Source organism: Opisthocomus hoazin, chromosome 7 (genome assembly GCF_030867145.1).
Source record: "Opisthocomus hoazin isolate bOpiHoa1 chromosome 7, bOpiHoa1.hap1, whole genome shotgun sequence".
NCBI classification, from domain to species: Eukaryota; Metazoa; Chordata; class Aves; order Opisthocomiformes; family Opisthocomidae; genus Opisthocomus; species Opisthocomus hoazin.
In genome coordinates, this window is record NC_134420.1 from 13499797 (window position 1) to 13520056 (window position 20260).

Below are 20260 nucleotides of genomic sequence, written 5' to 3' on the forward strand. Positions count from 1 at the left end.
GACACTGAACTAGGCCCTACTACTTTTCAACCGACAGCGTGCTAAGGTGACTAGTCAACAAGCTAAAGCATTTTTCCTTTTCCTGTTGCTTATACTAGAACATCAAAAAGCTTAAACATAACTTCTGAAAAGCACTGTTTCAGTAGAGCAACGGGATAACATTTTCCTAAACAAACTCTGTTACGTTTTGACTGAAAAAAATTTAGTTACTGGGGAGCGCACCTTTTTTTAAAACAAAAAATTCTCAGATGCAAAAATCGAGTTATTAGTCTAAAAAGATGTCTTAATAGCTCATATGCACTGCTGTTAATCTCAGATACTTACAAGACATATATAATAGTTAAGTTAAATTCCCTGGAATTACAAAGAAACCTGCAAAGAAAGTACTGTCTAGCAACTGCACCTTTATAAATATGTTGATATTAAAAGATGAAACAACATTGTGTATTATTTTCAGTGTCATTCCATAGCTGCATAGTTAAAAATATCTATTTTCATCACCATATCTGGGAAACACTTTATACACATAGTACAAAGACTGTTTCAAAAGGAAACAATGTCTCCTTGCTGATTTCCAGTAGTTTACTTAAAGAGTCTTGATTCTAAGTCCTTGTAAAACACAGCTTTGCCCCATAAGACAGGGACAGAGACAGGTGAATACCTCATATCATCAGCTGGAAATTACATGAGAAGCTGTTGGACACAAGAGCTAGTGGTATCTTTCCCTATAACTTTTCACAGTGAGGAAAGTAAAGCCAAAGAAACTGAAATACCTGCAACATTTATTTTTTTTTTTTAGCATATCTCAACTCAAAGTTCTCACAGCATTTTATGTGCAGGCAATATAACCTGATAAAGCTTAGCGAAAGAAGAAATAAGGCACAGAACAATTCATGACTTAGTCAAGGTGAAAGGAAAAATAACGAAGCCTGGACAAATCAAGACCACCCCAGTTCACTTTTCCAGTCAGTAGAAACTTTGTTGATTCATAGGGTATCATGAAGACAGATCTAGATACTTAACTCTTCCATTAATTAGGAATATCAATTACTGACCAAAACACATTCTTTTCCGATAAGGCCAAATGACCATTCTACTGAAAACCAGTCTCATCAGCTCAATAGAGGCACGTCAGACAAATTAAACGTAAATTAAGAGGTCAGCCAAGGACAACTATTAAATTATAAAAACTCTTGTGTGTGCCTGGCCACTTGCAAGAATAGCATTTACTGCTGTATGATTTCACCTTTACAGAGAAAGAGACACCCATACCTGAAATAAAATATTAACTGATAACACAATTGCCCTAACATTTAACAAATTTAGACCAGTATCCAGCAAGCAAATGGATAACTGACTTCAATAAACCTATGCAAAACCAAGATCATGCATGTGACTAGCATTACTTCTATGTACAAGTGCTTCCAGACTAACAAATACTTTCATCACAAAAGGTCTGTGCAAGACCAGTGAGCCTACATTTCCAACAATAAAAAATTCTTATGCACTGGTTCAATAATGTCTGGTGTTTTTAAAGGGGCACAGATATTCGGATTTTATGCCAGTCTGAAACTTGTATAGTATATTATAGGCCATGACATTTTAATTAAAAAGTGTGAACAAAAGCCAGTTGCCATTGAGCATGATCCTTCATGAAACTAAGTTAGCCATTAGCTGAAGACCCAGACTGGCAGAGAACGTAATTTCCTGCACATTCAGCAACTCAATACCTGCAGAAAATAGCTAAAACAGATTTCAAGCAAGTTACCATATACAGATGTTGACATACAGAGAGCACAAAAAATTGCATTTTGGGGCCAGCTTAAGATTTCATATATATTACTGTCTTTATAGGCAATTAAATTATTTTCATATTTTGGTTTAAATAAGAGACACTAAAATACTTTTTACCAAAGTATATGGAGAAGACAGCCAATTACTTTATACAAACCTTAATAAACATTCAGTAGTTTTACAGCTATTTCAAATGTACCTAATATTTATGTCATTCACCTATTAAATAACACACAGGAATTCAGCCTAATTACACTTTTTCACAACATGAGAAGCTATACCTCTAGTTTTTGAAAGTTTCTCTACCACCAGCAGAACATTTGGCCCACCTTTATCTAAGCTCTGGTGAACATCTGTTGCACTAAATGTATTTTGTCAGGCCTAAAGTCTGCTTAAGAGCAACAAAGAAAAATGTTTGTGGAAAAAGACAACTAAAGGCACCACAAGAGCTGCCACTCAGGCTTATCCTTCACCTCTTCCATCAAGCTACCACCTTTCTCTGAGTCAAACACAAGAACATTGTTTTTTCAAAATGTATAAATGTCCCATAGCTGTGTCTCATCAATAAAGAAAAGTCTTCACCTATTGGGTGGAGCTAAGTGGAACAAAAATATAACCTTTTTCCAAAATTGAAACCTGTGGAACTAGGACCTGCTGTTTTTGTTATATCCCAATATGACACGTGAATGTAATTTAAGTGGATGACATACCTGGGTTGGGAACCCTGTCTTGCCCTGTCTTTTGGGCACGTGTCAATACTATACCCAGAAAGCACACTGACCTCAACAGCACTGCCAAACCCTGAGTCCAAAGGATATATTGGTATTGTACAAATATTATGTAATGCCAGACTATTGAATCTATTTCTGAGCTCAGCCCAGGCCATCCTCACTACTTATGAAGTGATAGGGAGTCTTGCTACCCTTTCTCCCATTGACAAATTATTGCCTTCCACATCCAAGACTGCCCTTAGATAGCCCTAGGCAGCACTCGGTCCAGCCTCTGAGCCACCAGGGCCCTGCGCCACCGATGATTTTAAACACCCCTCTACAGATCTACCCTTTCTCCGGCTGAGCAGGAAGACAACGGAGGTAATTTGTTACTGATGTGAAAGGCAGCGGGGGCCTTCTCCCCAACGCCGACCGCTTTCTGCGTTAAACAGCCCCCCGTTCCTTAAGCAGCCCCGCCCGGTACGGCATGGCCTGGCCTGGCCTGGCCCCAGCCGTAGGCCCCGCTGCCATGTGCCAGGGACAATAAGAGTCGGGTGGCCGGACTCGGCCTGCAGCCGCCGTGACACCAGGTGGGGCCTGGCGGAGGGAAGGGTCTGAGGGCGCGGGTAGACGAGGCTGAGGGAGCGTGTGGGGGCGGAGGGGGGCAAGAATTCTACACCCCCCAAGCCCTCCCTGCTCCCTCAGACCCGTCTCCCCGCGCCCTCGGCCCCTTCCCGCCGCCCCCGCCCCGCTCCCCTCTCACACAGGCCTGCCCCGACCCCGCCACCAGAGTCATCCCCTCCCTCCGCTTTCCAGTATCGCGGCGGCCCGCGGCCCCAGCCCAGGCTCTGTCAGCGCCCTCACCTCGTTAAGCTGCCTCTCGGCGGCTTCCCGCAAGGCCGGATCCATGGTACCCCGCAGGGCCTCGATGATAGTGTTGGGGTCCATGGTGGAGGCGGCGGGGGGAAGAGGAGGAGGAGGCAGAGGGCAGGGGCAGGGGCCGGGGCCGCGCCGCACCGTGCGCACATGGACCCGCCGCCTCACAGCGGCCGCCGGCGCGAAAGGAAGGGAAAGCGCCAAAGACCCGGATAGAGCTGCCCCCCGCCGCCGCCAGGGAGCGGCGCCCCTTCCGCCGCCCGCGCCCCGCCTCCCCGCCGCGGGGCCCCACGGGACCTGTAGTCTAACGGCCGCCCCAAAGGCCGCCGCCGCGCGCCCAACTTCCGCTCGCCCCGCCAAACCGGGGCGGCGGGCGGCGACGGCGCTTGTAGGGAGGCCGTGCCGCCGCCCCCGCATGCTGAGGGGAGGGAAGGGATGGAGAGGGCTTCGCCGCTTGTCTCCCTCTATGTGTGAGGGCTTGCTGCCTCGAGGGGCATGTGGTAGTTGGGGCAGCGCGGGAAACGGCCTGAAAGCGTCCTCGGCCTTGCGGTAGGCCCCGGTGGCTGGTCGGTGCTGGGCTGCCCGCCTCTGCAGGCGGGGAAGGCCGGCGCACTCTCTGCCCCGGACTCAACGGCCGCCTGAAGATCTAAGTAGAATCCGTTGTTTTATCCAAAGTCCCTTTTTTTACTATGTATGCTTCCCGTTTTCGGAGTGGCTTGGATGGCTGGTGAGGAAGGAGGGATGCGTGGGGGCATGGGTCTCCTTTAAAGGCACTTGCATTATAATGGGCACAGGGTACAAACAGTTCTTAAGCATTTGGCAAAATCCAGCGTTTTGTTCTGCTAGTTTTAGCAAAAAAGAAAGAAATGTGGAAGATGTGTCAGAAATCTGTCAGAAAATCAATATAAACAGAGCTATCATTTCTGGAGGTGTCGACTCAGTCACAAAATCAGAATTAGACTGCGTAAGTTGGTCCTCTATAAATCACTTCTGCAGGCTTTGTCCTACAAGCATTTAGGCACTGAATGAATTTCACTTACATGAGCAGTCACAATAAAATAAGCAACACTATTTATAAGTTAGGTGCATAGTGATTTGTCAAATTTAATCGGTAATACACAGACTCATTCACTGTCATGTCTTCCTTTGGGGAATGACATGCAAGTGGTGTGCTTCAAATTTTGAGTTATTTTTCTGAGAGGAGTTATTGAACAGTCAGGTAATACAATAAAGAAAAAAAGATTAGCCCATCCTGGAACAACTCTGAAATGAAGGCACATTAACAAAGAAACTGCGTATCAAATAGAAAAGCAGAAATGCAGATACATACAGAAAATAATATAAATTAAAAGTGATACAAGTTAGAAAATTGATAAAGGACACTATTTCTTTACTTGTTTAGTCAAAGAGTTTCACGAAATGCCACATTAAAACTTGATTGCCACCCTAATGTGCTAGTGGTCTTGCAAACATTTCCCATACATGGAGTTAGTGTGGGCCACAGGCTATTCTCAGCACGCAGCCTCGATGGAGCCAACTTGGTTTTGAAGGCCACCCTCTCTCAGCTGGCCACTGTCCCAGGGAATGGGCTAAGGCAGGCTAACCAGTACAGTCTCAGCTGGCAAAATCTGCACTAGCCAGGTTTATCTAGAGTGTCTTTTCACATATGAAACAGCTTGAAAGACTTGCTTTTGTATATAAATTTTCCAAATGAGTAACATGATTGTTGCTGGACTAATAACTGGATTTCTCAGTTTCTCTTGCTACTGGTTTGTTGGTGGTTTGGGGTTTTTTTACGTAATGCTAAAAACTGTGATTTACACTACATGGGTGTTGGTTTTTTTTATTACAAGTATGAAAATGAATGCCTCAATTATAAAACTAAACAGTGAAGCAGCAATGAATGGCTAGCTTTCTAAATAAGCCCAGGAGGCGTATGGACCCAGAAGACCCAAGTGGCAATGTAGCGTAATTTCAGGACATGATGTCATAGGATGTTCTTCTAGAAGTTACACAGATCTGCAGTCACACAGCAATTCTAGATGTTGCCCAAAACGTAAAAAAGGTGAAATACTGTCGATTCCATACTGTTAAAAAATGCTACAACAAAGTCTTTTCTATTTTTTGTGTCACAGCACAGATAACAAGATCAAATCTCAATGTTCTTTGTATCACAGGAGCAAAGCAATAATGCTTCTAACCAGAGAGAATGTAGGTGCTAAGCTGATCCAACAATTTATGAAAGAGAATATATCTTCTGTAAAATGAAAAATACGTACTTCAAAGGACAAAGGGCTCATGATGTGCTGGTTATACATAATACTCTTTGTCAGATATACAGATGTGAAATGCTGCAAAGAAAAGCACAACAGGGTGCAAACCATTGTCAGCAGAGGTGCTGTGGCTAGAGAAGCTTATAGCCAGAGCTGTTACCATTTGTATACAGAAGTGAGGAGGACAAAAAAAAGTTATGCAGAAGAATGTGTAAGCAATTGTCCAGAGTCTGAGTACTCTGAAACAGAAAACATTGTACGTCAAGGAATGTTTGCATTCACAAGGTTTGCCTTTGCATCTTTGCTTGCCCAGAAATAATAACAATAGCTAGCCTCACAGTAGGATTAATTGCCTAAATGCTTCACAGAAAATAATAAACACAAGATTCAGTCAAGATGGACATTTCATGCAGACTGGACACCAGCTTTAAGAAGAAACATCCCTGAGGTTAAAAAAGAGTTTATCACACATCTGAATAATTTGTTGACATTACATGTGTCACGGGAAATTTAGTGTTAGAGGGAGATGAAATAGTAAGATCAAAGAAAGGAGACATACTATCAGTTTGAGCAGAGCAACTGAACAGATGACAACTGACATCACAGTACAAGGTACTGGTGAGCTGTGGCATCCCGAACAGTGACATTTTATTGGTATTACATAAATATACCCACGTCTGTCAGATGCTTTCTTTGTATAGTATTAGCAGGATGAAGAAGGCTTGAGCATAGCTATCAGAGCACAGCAGTTAGTGAGGACTTCAGCCAAAACTGTTTAGCAAACAAAGGAGGTAAAAAATACCCTACCAAAGCATAAATAAATATCTTGCAAGATGCAACAGATTAGTTGATACAAGAATTAATTTTTAAATCAAATTTCAAATCATTAGAGTTAATACTGGAGAGAAATGTGTCCATTAGCCAGAGAAGCCTCATGAAATTCTGGGTCTCAGAATAGAAAAAAGTGTATACATGCTGCAGAAATTAGCTGCCCAATAATGTTCTGTATTGTGTATTGACACTTGTAGACAACTTCAAGCCGCTGTGGGAGAACTGAGCTTCTCAAATTATCTCATAAAAGGCAGATGTGGTATTGCGCAGCTCTCAAACATTGGATACAAATCAGTCGCAATTACTCCTGAAGATAAACATACTCTCATAGACTGTCTTGGGTTTAGCAGCTATGTATATTTTCCCTGGAAAGTTGGAACAATAACAAAGAAATATTTGTCAGCTTTACAAAAATAGTATACTCCCTTGGAGCTGACTGCAGAGCATTGCTTAGCATGTATGCCTTTCTGGAGTACCATTCTGTTTACAGTAACTGAAAAGTTAGAAGCCAAAAATTGTGTATATAAGGATTGCAGCTATCAAAGATGTTTCTTGAGCCTCGTCAAGGTTGGGTGCTTTCACCAGATCTTTCTAAAAAATTTTGCAGAAATTTTTATACCATCTACATATTCCAAACAAGGTAGAAACTGGTAAATGCTGGTATGAGCTGTTCTGTGCCAGAACAAATTTGACAGTAGCCAAATTGACTCCAGCTATGCAAAGGCAGTGTATTCCTGCATCAACAGCATTCAAAATACCAACCCAGAATTTGGAAAAACATACTTGCATGTGAAGGTGCCTACCAACAAATCCAAAGGGAGTTTGGACATGGAGTGAGTGGATGAATCACCAGCACCCAAAGCTGTCCTGGAGCTCCTTCTGCTAAACCAAAGATCACAATAGAAAGGAAAACCTATGCACAGAAATACCGTGCTAATATGCAAAGTTCTGAAATAGCTACTTATATTAGCCTTAAGAGGAAAAGCTCAAATGGGATTCAGATGTGACACTATAAAATGATACTGGTGATAGTCAACAGGATTTAGTGTAAAATCATCAAACAATGGTGATTAATTGTTTGAGGAGTTCTCTAGTTTGGCTGGGAAAATGATGCAGAATAAATGGGCTTCTTTGCTTTAAAATTTCATAGTAGGCTATAACACTGAGCACACTTTTAAGGGATTGAGAACTGGCTAAATTACATTTCTCGGTAAAAAGGTGATAAGTGAAGAGTGATTATGTAAGGGACTGGTTCCTATTGGATTTCTATGGATACCACTGGATGACTTTGTGCTGTATGGTATTTTAAGCAGTTTTGAAATAAATATAAAAGTTGCTGCAGATCATTGCAATGATGATTTAGGATTAGCAAAACAATCCTATGTGGATGGGACAAGTTGGTAACTGGAACAACAAACAGAAATGCACTTTTATGCAGCTAAATGTAAAGTTAGACTTTTAAGAACAGAAAATGCAGGCAGGTTTCTGTATACTGAAAGGATTGTCGGGGATACCATGGGCATGCAGGTTGACATGAGCTCCCAGCAGGAAATTGTGGCAGAAGACTTCATAAAATCTTTGAGTTGAAAACAGAGGTCCAAAAAGGGAGAGAAGGGATTTGTCCCTTCCTCTGGTGCTGAAGAGACAGATGCTACATTGCCAGAGAATAGCTCTAGCATTCATGTTTTCTAAGCATTTACAAACTGAACTGTTTAAAATAACAACAAAAATTGAGGTGAATAATTTGTTCTCTTCATCTGTGTGAGACCTGTTTGAAATGTCCAAGATAGTTTTAAGTCCAAAGTTGTGACGAGTCTTGATTACTGTATGTCACTACTATAATGATGAGATAAAGCAGAGCTTTAGTGAGCATGGTATGGTAGGTTCATTATGGAGTCCCTGCTCTGAGGTTGTCTCTAGCTGAGAGAGCATGATGTCATAGCGTGACCATCCTGTGGTTGCACAGCTCCCTTTAATCCCCTCTAGTCAGCTGGGAGCTGGCTTCACCTTCTAGGTAAAGTTTGCTGAAATTTTGTTCAGGGTGGATATGAAGAAGCCACTAAGCTCCTTTATGTAGCCATGAGCTCAATAGTTGCTCCATCCTGCCAAAAAAAACACATCACCCCCACCAGCTCCAGCCAGATAGCAAGGCTTGGGCAGATGCTAAACCCCATATTCAAACTAGTTTCCCAAGGGACAGAGGCTGAAAACAAGATTCAGTCATTAGCTGGTGGAAGTGTATGCAAGCAGAACAGCAGGAAATGAAAGCGGCAACGAGACAGTCACTGTAATAGAGCCAGTGACATATTAAGGTCCTGAGTAAATGCCAAGAAGATAGAGCTTTTATAGAGCTTTTAGATCAATGGCCTCTTTAAAAAAAAAAAAAAAAAGCTTGAGCAGTGTGAAAATAAAGCTCTGATGTGTGATACTTCTGAGTTCAGAAAAACTCAACTTCTAATTTATTTTTTTTAAATAAACATTTCTGCAAAGGTACAGGACTCCCTCATCAGTTCTTACTTTTAACAGCTAACTCTGTGCAGCAAAGTGGGAAAAAAGAGCAACAATATCTTCTCAAGAAGAAAAATAATGGGTACTGAACAGCTCCTTAGTGAAGAAAGGTGTAACAGGACTAAATATCTAACAGATAAAACTTGAGAATCACTGAAACAAATTCCCAGTGGCAGTAATCACACCCTGTCTCTTGATGTCTTCTGATTGAGACTGGATGGCGCTCTGGAAGATATGTTTTAGTAAAAACACAAGCTGTCCTTCAGTCAAATCAACAAGATTAGGGCTTTAATAAAAAAATGCGCATAAAACTTGAATTGCCAGTACTATACAGGATGTTGGACGAGATGATGTCATCATAAACTGCATGGTGGTTTGTGTTTTGCTGTTTGCTTTCAACTTAGGTGTATCTGCCTCTGAAGGCTCGGTTTCCACAATTAGTCCAGCTAACCCAGCCCAGAACCTGCTTCATGCTCTGTGCAACAGGCAGTGGAGCAAGAACATCTGTAACTACGTCAGTTTTATCTCCTCCTACCTCATGCACTGTTTATCCAGCCTGAATATTTATATTTGTGTAAGCATCTATGCTTTTAGCTTTCCCTTATTGCAATATGGAGTCCTCTCCAGCTCTGTAATTCCACTGCCTGCCAAACTGTGTGAAAAATGTGTTTCCGTGCGGTGAAAATAAAACAGAGAGGCAGTTTCAAATAAGCCTCAGTGGAATGTAAGCACAGACGATGAATGTCAGACACTAGAAAATGGTGAATTCTGTGCACAAAAACATTGAATTTCGTGGCCCACAGGGAAAATGCCAAACTTAGAAAGCTGCAGAATGGTAGATCTGTGACACCCTGGAGAGATGGGCATCACAGCTGGAGATAGTAACTGATAACTGCGGCACTAAGAGTTTATAGTCTTTTCATGTTTTTAATCCAGTTGCATAACCGAAGAAGTTGACAAATGCATTGAATTGAATTGTGTTATTGTGAAATGAAAACTTATGCTGAAGATCACAGAATGGCTCCAAGTCATGTCCTTAGAATAATGACTGTGATCACTGTGTTCTCCAGTAATGTTTTCTCTTTATGTGCATTATGGGCCTGGTTTTACTTTATTTTTGCAAGAAAACAGGTATGTTCTTTCCTTACCATTCCTTAAGTAGGACCCTCAAGCTCACAGTATTTTTTATGATTGTTCCTAGTGTTACTGGAAAGCAGCAAAATAATTTACTCTGAAACTTAAGTTTGGAGTTTTAGAAAGCAGGGATTCCTTATTGCAGTGCTGGACGCACAGGGGATAGTTCTGCCCAAATGCACATGCCGAAAAGACACAATGACTAGGTATTTATGCTATGTTAACATACATATTCATTACATTCCCAAGAAATGCTTATCATATTCATGATTTTTCCAAGAACTCTTTAGCGTATGATGCGCCCCACACATTATGACTGCCCCTTGTTAAGAAAAACAGGAGGGTAATTGTCATAGGTGATTCCCTTCTGAGGGGAACAGAAAGACTGATATGCTGACCAGACCCACCGCATAGGGAGGTCTGCTGCCTCCCTGAGGCCCAGTTTAGAGATGTCGCTAGGAAGCTCCCTGCTCTGGTGCAGCCCTCTGATTATTACCCGCTATTGGTAATGCAGGCTGGTGGTGATGAGATTGTGGAGAGAAGTCCCAAGTTCATCAAAAGGGACTTCAGGGCACTGGGGCAATTGGTTGAAGGATCAGGTGCACAGGTGGTGTTTTCCTCCATCCTGTCATTGGCAGGGAACAACAGTGAAAGGGGCAGGAAAACTCACCTGATTAACAAGTGGCTCAGAGACTGGTGCCATCGGTGGAATTTTGTTTTCTTTGATCATGGAGAGGTTTACACGGCACCAGGCCTGCTGGTGACAGATGGACTCCAGCTGTCTCAAAGGGGAAAAAGGATTCTCGCCCATGAGCTGGCAGGGCTCATCGAGAGGGCTTTAAACTAGGTTCAAAGGGGGAAGGGGACATCACCCAGCTCACTAGAGATGAGCCCAGGCATGGCATGCCGGGGTTGGGGGTGAGATTGACAGCCCAGCTCAAGTGCATCTACACCAATGCACACAGCATGGGCAAACAGGAGGTGCTCGAAGCCATTGTACAGCAGGACAGCTATGACATGGTTGCCATCACAGAAACATGGTGGGATGACTCTCATGACTGGAGTGCTGCGATGGATGGCAATAAGCTCTTCAGAAGGGACAGGCGGGGAAAGAGAGGCGGTGGGGTGGCTCTGTATGTTAGGGACTGCTTCGATTGTATAGAGTTCAACGATTGTGATGACAAGGTTGAATGCTTATGGGTAAAGATGCGGGGGAAAACCAACAAGGCAGACATCCTGCTGGGAGTCTGTTATAGACCACCCAACGAGGATAAATAGGCAGATCAAGTTTTCATAGAATCACAGAATGGTAGGGGTTGGAAGGGATCTTAAAGATCATCTGGTTCCAACCCCCCTGCCATGAACAGGGACATCTTCCACTACACCAGGTTGCTCAGAGCTCCATCCAACCTGGCCTCGAACAGTTCCAGGGAGGACGCATCCACAGCTCCTCTGGGCAACCTGTTCCAGTGTTTCACCACCCTCAGGGTGAAGAATTTCTTCCTAATATCTAATCTAAATCTGCTCTCTTTTAGTTTAGAGCCGTTCCCCCTTATCCTTTCACTACACATCCTTGTGAAAAGTCCCTCTCCATGCTTCCTGTAGGCCCAGTTCAGGTACTGGCAGGCTGCTATAAGGTCACCCCAGAGCCTTCTCTTCTCCAGGCTGAACAGCCCCAACTCTCTCAGCCTGTCCTCACAGGAGAGGTACTCCAGCCCTCTGATCATCTTCGTGGCCCTCCTCTGGACCTGCTCCAACACATCCATGTCCTTCTTATGTTGGGGGCTCCAGAGCTGGATGCAGGACTCCAGGTGGGGTCTCACGAGAGCAAAGTAAAGGGGCAGAATCACCTCCCTCGACCTGCTAGCCATGCTTCTCTTGATGCAGCCCAGGATATGGTTGGCTTTCTGGGCTGCAAGCGCACAGTGCCGGCTCATATTGAGCTTCTCATCCACCAGTATGCCCGAAGTCCTTCTCTTCAGGGCTGCTCTTGAGCCACTCTCTGCCCAGACTGTACTTGTGTTTGGGATTGCCCCGACCCACGTGCAGGATCTTGCACTTGGCCTCGTTGAACTTCATGCGGTTCACACAGGCCCACCTCTCAAGCCTGTCAAGGTCCCTCTGAATGGCATCCCTTCCCTCCAGCGTGTCAACCACACCACACAGCTTGGTGTCGTCGACAAACTTGCTGAGGGTGCATTCAGTCACACTGTCCATGACGCCAACAAAGATATGAAACAGCACTGGCCCCAGTACCGACCCCTGAGGCACACCACTCGTCACTGGTCTCCACCTGGACATCAAGCCATTGACTGCAACTCCATCCATCGAGTGCGTCCATCGAGCCAGTTCCTTATCTAACGAGTGGTCCATCTGTCAAATCCATGTCCTTCCAATTTAGAGACAAGGAAAAGTTTTCTATAAGAAGCTGGCAGAAGTCTCACAATCACTAGCCCTTGTTCTCGTGGGGGACTTTAACTTACTGGATGTCTGCTGGAGAAACAGTCTAGGAGGTTCCCAGAGTGTGTGGATGATAACTTCCTGACACAGCTGGTAAGTGAGCCTACCAGGGGAGGTGCCTCCTCTCCAGCAACAGAGTGCTGTTCACTACCGGAGAAGGACTGATGGGAGATGTGGTGGTCAGAGGCTGTCTTGGGCTTAGAGACCATGAAATCACAGAGTTCTCAGTTTGAGGTGAAGTTAAGGGGGGGGCCAGCAAAAGCACCACCATGGACTTTTGGAGGGCAGACTTTGGCCTGTTCAGGACGCTGGCTGAGAGAGTCCCCTGGGAGAAAGTCCTGAAGGGCAAAGGGGTCCAGGAAGGCTGGACATTCTTCAAGGAGGAAGTCTTCAAGGCACAGGAGCAGGCTGTCCCCATGTGCCGCAAGACGAACTGGCAGGGGAGACGACCGGCCTGGCTGAACAGGGAGCTCTTGCTGGGACTTAAGAAAAAAAGGAGGGTCTACCACTTATGGAAGAAAGGGCAGGTGACTCAAGAGGAGTACAGGGGTCTGGTTAGGTCATGAAGAGAGGAAATTAGAAAGGCAAAAGCCCAGCTAGAACTCAGGCTGGCCACTGTTGTAAGGGACAACAAAAAATGTTTTTACAAATACAGCAACAACAAAAAGAAGGTCAAGGAGAGTCTCCACCCCTTACTGGATGCAGGGGGGAACATTGCCAACAAGGATGAGGAAAAGGCTGAGGTACTTAATGCCTTCTTCGCCTCAATCTTTAATAGTCAGACTGGTTGTCCCCAGGGTAGTCAGCGCCCAGTGCTGGAAGACAGGGATGGAGAGCAGAATAAAACCCCCATAATCCAGGAGGAAGCAGTTAACGACCTGCTGTGCCACCTGGATGCTTACAAGTCTATGGGACCAGATGGGATCCACCCAAGAGTGTTGAAGGAACTGGTGGAGGAGCTGGCCAAGCCACTCTCCATCATCTAGCAGCAGTCCTGGCTAACAGGGGAGGTCCCAGATGACTGGAGGATCGCCAGTGTAACACCCATCTGCAAGAAGGGTTGGAAGGAGGATCCCGGGAACTACAGGCCTGTCAGCCTGACCTCGGTGCCAGGGAAGATTATGGCGTGGTTCATCCTGAGCATGCTCACGGGGCATGTGAAGGACAACCAGGAGATCAGGCCCAGCCAGCATGGGTTCATGAAAGACAGGTCCTGCTTGACCAACCTGATCTCCTTCTATGACCAGGTGACCCACTTAGTGGGTGAGGGAAAGGCTGTGGATGTTGTCTACCTGGACTTTAGTAAGGCCTTTGGCACTTTTCCCACAGCATCCTCCTGGAGAAACTAGCTGCCCATGGTTTGGATGGGTGTACTCTCTGCTGGATAAAGAACTGGCTGAATGGCCGAGCCCAGAAAGTGGTAGTGAATGGAGTTAAATCCAGCTGGTGGCCAGTCACAAGTGGTGTTCCCCAGGGCTCAGTTTTGGGTCCTGTCTTGTTTAACATCTTTATCAATGATCTGAATGAGGGGATTGAATGCTCCCTCAGTAAATTTGCAGATGACACCAAGCCGGGTGGGAGTGTCGATCTGCTTGAGGGTAGGAAGGCTCTGCAGAGGGATCTGGACAGACTGGATTGATGGGCTGAAGCCAACTGTATGAGTTTCAACAAGGCCAAATGCTGGGTCCTGCACTTGGGTCACAACAACCCCATGCAATACTACAGGCTTGGGGAGGAGTGGCTGGAAGGCTTCCCGGCAGAAAAAGAACTTGGGGTCTTGGTTGCCAGCCGGCTGAACATGAGCCAGCAGTGTGCCCAGGTGGCCAAGAAGGCCAATGGCATCCTGGCTTGTATCAGGAATAGTGTGGCCAGCAGGAGTAGGGAGGTGATTGTGCCCCTGTACTTGGCACTGGTGAGGCTGCACCTCGAGTGCTGTGTTCAGTTTTGGGCCCCTCACTACAAGAAAGACATTGAGGTGCTGGAGCCTGTCCAGAGAAGGGCAGCGAGGCTGGTGAGGGATCTAGAGAACAAGTCTTATGAGGAGCAGCTGAAGAAACTGTTTAGTCTGGAGCAGAGGAGGCTGAGGGGGGACCTTATTGCTCTCTACAGCTACCTGAAAGGAGGTTGTAGTGAGGCAGGTGCTGGTCTTTTCTCCCAGCTAACTAGTGATAGGATGAGAGGCAACGGCCTCAAGTTGTGTCAGGGGAGGTTTAGATTAGATATTGGGAAAAATTTCTTCACTGAAAGAGTGGTTAGACATTGGAACAGGCTGCCCAAGGAGGTGGTGGAGTCACCACCCCTGGAGGTTTTTAAAAAAACGTGTAGAAGGGGTACTTCAGGATATGGTTTAGTAGGAATGGTGTTGTTGGGTTGATGGTTGGACTTGATGATCTTAGAGATCTTTTCCAACCTATGATTCTGTGATTGTATGATATGTTAATGTCTTTCGCGCATGTCTGTTGGCGCCTCCAGGTGGTCATTGGGGGTCTTCAGATGGAGGTTATACTCTTCAACACCGTGTCTGCTGATCGACCTTTCCTTCTGTGCAAACTCAGTTGTAAGATCATGTATACCATGTCCTGCAAGGTTGCTTTGTTACAGTTTTATGGTCACTTTGTAGCCTCCCTTATCTTATGGTCCTGCGCATCTGCTCTCCCAAGGCCGAGCTGTCTAAGTTCAGAAGTCTCTTATTTTACAACCTTCCCAATTATTCACAAAGAACCAAGACTTGCTTTGGTTTTAATTAATCTGTTGTGCAATGATTCTGAGACCTAAAGTAGTAACTTTTATCTACATCTGCTACATCTGCTACATTCATTACATTCACAGGTATCACTAAAATGGACACCCATGGATCAAATGTAATGTGGACTTGAAATATGAGGAGCAAATTTATAGAAAAATCTAAGTATAAGGGATGTGCATCCATGATTTATTAGTTTTCAAATGGATGCTGATTTTTAAAACATGAGCTTTCTAATGCAGTTTTTACAGCCAAGACACGGCAATAAAGTGAATTTGTTCAGAAATAGCTGTGAAAATGTTCAAGCTGGGAAACAGGCAAAAATTTCTGAAACTTCCTTAGAGTAAAAAAAGTACATTTAAGCTATAACTTTGGCTGTATTATTAAATATGTGCTCCAATAAGACTTATACAAGCTATATGTGCATTTATCAAAGTATAGTATTTCTTTCTATTTAATAAGACAGAGAGTTCAAGTTAGTCCTGTTTAGAATAATTTTAGTCTTTATAATCATATCCAGTTTCCATTTAAATTGATTAAATAACAATCACAGAATCATATAATCATAGAATGCTCTGGGTTGGAAGGGACCTTTAGAGGTCACGTAGCCTAACCACCCTGCAGTGAGCAGGGACATCTTCAACTACAGCAGGTTGCTCCAACCTGACCTTCAGTGTTTCTAGGGATGGGGCATTTACAGCCTCTCTGGGCAACTGTTTTGGTTTCGGCTGCCGCCGGCAACAAAAGCGCCACGCGGCAGCCCCTCCCCCCGCCGGCGTGCGGAGGAGAATGGAAAGAAACAGGAAGAAAACCGGTGGGTCGGGATAAGGGCAGTTTAACAGAACAGCAAACAAAGGGAACAGTAACAACAACAATACAGATAAGGAGAAAACACAACAACGACGGAGAAAACAAAACAAAGCACGACCCAGAGACCCGCTCTCCCAGACAGGACCGGCACTGTGCACTCCCGAGCCATGAGTGAGTTCCCGCCGCACTGCCCCCCCCCACCGGAACCCAGCATGACGGCACATGGTATGGAATACCGAGCTCTGTTTGGCCAGGTTGGGGCTGGGTCAGCCCACCTGGCTGTGCCCCTTCCTGGAGTCCGGTGAAAATTAACCCTGTCCTGGCCAAACCCAAGACATTATCCACCCCTTATTCCATACCATCTACGTCATGCCCAGGTCCCCCATTGTCCAGTTGATCACCACCACTTCTCCTGTCTCCAGATATCATTCCCTTAGTCTATGGATCATCACTCTAAATTGTCCATTGAGTTCATTTAATCCATGACTTCGGGCTCCATCTGTCGTAATGGTCTTCCGTGGCAGGAGAGGTGATGTGTGGTGATGGGCGGTCACTTGCTACACCCGGAGCTCACAGCTGATGTATCTGGTGCAGCCCGTTCCCACAGTCTGCAGGTTGGAGACGTCAATCTCGATGAAGTTGCTGGGTGCCAGTTGTTGAAAACCAGGTCCAGTCCCATCATCGCTGTGCTCTGCTAGGGTTCATCAAAAAAGTCCATCCTTCTTTAATCTGGATGATTCTTACTATGATACTACTGGTATAATATATAACAATTATAACAGTGATAACAGACAGTGACAGGGTTATTTAACAATTAACTTAATACAATTTATTTATGGACTATTCTCCCCCAAAATCAAATCCCCATGAGGTACACATCGGACTTCCCCATCCTTCTGCACTACCCACCAGGTACATGCAGGTCCTTGAGCAAAAGCAATCCTGTGGACGGGCTTTCCTTTGCCCGAGGCAGGACTAACCCAAACTGTCTTCCCTAACATGTTCTGCATGTGCACTGCAGGGACTTTATCTCCTTCTATGGGGCGCTGAGGTTTTGACTGGGCAGGACCAGCCCGGTTGGTGGATCCTCTGGTGTTCACCAACCAGGTGGCCTTTACTAAATGGGTATCCCAATTTTTGAAAGTCCCACCCCCCTTGCCCTCAAAGTGCTTTTTAGCAGCCCATTGTACTGCTCGATCTTCCCAGAGGCTGGTGCATGGTAGGAGATGTGATACACCCACTCAATACCATGTTCTTTGGCCCAGGTGTCTATGAGGTTGCGAAAGTGAGTCCCATTGTCCGACTCAGTTCTTTCGGGGGTGCCATGTCGCCACAGGACTTGTTTTTCAAGGCCCAGGATGGTATTCCGGGCAGTGGCATGGGGCACAGGGTAGGTTTCCAGCCATCCAGTGGTGGCCTCCACCATTGTGAGCACATAGCACTTGCCTTGGCGGGTTTGTGGCAGTGTGATGTAGTCAATCTGCCAAGCCTCCCCATATTTATATTTTAGCCATCATCCTCCATACCACTGAGGCTTTACCCGCTTGGCTTGCTTGATTGCAGCGCATGTCTCACATTCATGGATAACCTGTGCGATGGTGTCCATGGTCAAGTCCACCCCTCGGTCACGAGCCCATCTGTATGTCACGTCTCTTCCTTGGTGGCCTGAGGTGTCATGGGCCCACCGAGCTATAAAGAGTTCACCCTTATGTTGTCAGTCCAGATCCACCTGAGCCACTTCAATCTTAGCAGCCTGATCTACCTGGTGGTTCTTTTGATGTTCTTCAGTGGCCCGACTCTTAGGGACGTGGGCATCCACGTGATGGACTTTTCCAACCAACTGCTCTAGCCAGGCAGCAATATCTTGCCACAATGGGGCAGCCCAGATAGGTTTGCCTCTGCGCTGCCGGTTGTTCTTCTTCCATTGCTGCAGCCACCCCCACAAGGCATTGGCCACCATGCAGGAGTCAGTGTAAAGATAGAGCACTGGCCATTTCTCTTGACTGGCAATGTCTAAAGCCAGCTGGATGGCTTTCACCTCTGCAAACTGGCTTGACTCACCTTCTCCCTCGGCAGTTTCTGCGACTTGTCGTGTAGGGCTCCATACAGCAGCCTTCCACCTCCGCTGCTTCCCCACAATGCGACAGGACCCATCCGTGAACAGGGCATCCAGTTTCTTATCTTCTGGCAGCTTGTTGTACAGTGGGGCCTCTTCAGCATGTGTCACCTCCTCCTCTGGTGATGCTCCAAAATCTTTGCCTTCTGGCCAGTCCATGATTACCTCCAGAATTCCTGGGCGACTGGGGTTTCCCATTCGGGTCCGCTGTGTGATCAGCGCGACCCACTTACTCCACGTAGCATCGGTGGCATGATGCGTAGAGGGGACCCTCTCTTTGAACATCCAGCCCACGACCAGCAATCGTGGTGCTAGGAGGAGCTGTGCTTCAGTGCTGACCACTTCTGAAGCAGCTTGAACGCCTTCATATGCTGCCAGAATCTCTTTTTCAGTGGGAGTATAGCGGGCCTCTGATCCTTTGTATCCCTGGCTCCAGAACCCCAGGGGTCGACCTCGAGTCTCCCCTGGTGCTTTCTGCCAGAGACTCCAGGTTGGGCCGTTCTGCCCGGCTGCGGTGTAGAGCACGTTTTTAACATCTTGCCCCGACCGGACTGCACCAAGGGCTACGGCATGAACTACCTCCCGTTTAATTTGTTCAAATGCCTGTCATTGCTCAGGGCCCCATTCAAAATCATTCTTCTTCCGGGTCACGTGGTACAGAGGACTTACAATCTGGCTGTAATTTGGGATGTGCATCCTCCAAAAACCTACAACACTCAGGAAGGCCTGTGCTTCCTTTTTGGTGGTTGGTGGAGACATAGCTGCTATTTTGTTGATGACATCCATTGGGATTTGACAGCGCCCATCCTGCCATTTTATTCCCAAAAACTGGATCTCTTGCGCAGGTCCCTTGACTTTACTTCGCTTAATGGCGAAAGCGGCTTTCAGAAGGATCTGAACTATTTTCTCCCCTTTCTCAAAAACTTCCTCCGCGGTGTCACCCCATACAATGATGTTATTGATGTACTGCAGATGTTCTGGAGCTTCACCCTTTTCCAGTGCAGTCTGGATTAGTCCATGGCAAATGTTGGGACTGTGTTTCCACCCCTGGGGCAGTCGATTCCAGGTGTACTGGATGCCCCTCCAGGTGAAAGCAAATTGTGGCCTGCACTCTGCTGCCAAAGGGATGGAGAAGAATGCATTAGCAATGTCCATTGTAGCATACCACTTGGCTGCCTTTGAGTCCAGCTGATATTGAAGTTCTAGCATGTCTGGCACGACAGCACTCAGCGGTGGTGTGACTTCATTCATGCCACAGTAGTCTATTGTCAGTCTCCACTCTCCAGCAGATTTTCTCACTGGCCATATGGGACTATTAAAGGGTGAGCGAGTTTTGCTGATCACTCCTTGACTCTCCAGCTGGCGGATCAGCTGATGAATGGGGAGAAGGGAGTCTTGGTTAGTGTGATATTGTCACCGGTGCACTGTTGTGGTTGCAATGGGTACCTGTTGTTCTTCAACCTTCAGCAACCCCACAACGGAAGGATCCTCCGAGGGACCAGGCAAAATGGACAGCTGTTTAATTTCTTCCGTCTCCAAAGCAGCTATGCCAAAAGCCCACCGATACCCCTTTGGGTCCTTGAAATACCCTCTCCTAAGATAGTCTATCCCAAGGATGCACGGAGCCTCGGGGCCAGTTACAATGGGGTGCTTCTGCCACTCCTTCCCAGTGAGGCTCACTTCAGCCTCCAATATACTCAGCTCTTGGGACCCCCCTGTCACTCCCGAAATGCAAATGGACTCTGACCCTTTGAAATCTGATGGCATTAAAGTACACAGTGCACCAGTGTCCACTAGAGCTTTATACTCTTGTGGATCTGATGTGCCAGGCCACCGAATCCACACCGTCCAATAAACGCGGTTGTCCCTTTCCTCCAGCTGGCTGGAGGCAGGGCCCCTCTAATCCTGGTCAGAGAATTTGCTGCTCACCTGATGTAAGAATGACTTGGAGGTCCCCTCCAGAGGATCGGAATCAAGATCAAACTGCCTACCTGGCCTGGAGAGC

At 46.0% G+C, this 20260-nt stretch overlaps 1 protein-coding gene across 1 annotated transcript in view; it reads right to left on the reverse strand.

Moving 5' to 3' along the window:
• The window catches only part of IPO7 (importin 7), a 35953-nt gene extending 32332 nt beyond the window's left edge, over nt 1-3621 (reverse strand). The window contains exon 1 of the mRNA XM_075427597.1: nt 3369-3621. Coding sequence (XP_075283712.1) covers nt 3369-3452 — 84 coding nt within the window. The 5' untranslated portion in view covers nt 3453-3621. The remainder of the gene's footprint in view (nt 1-3368) is intronic.
• Nucleotides 3622-20260: the final 16639 nt, after the last annotated feature.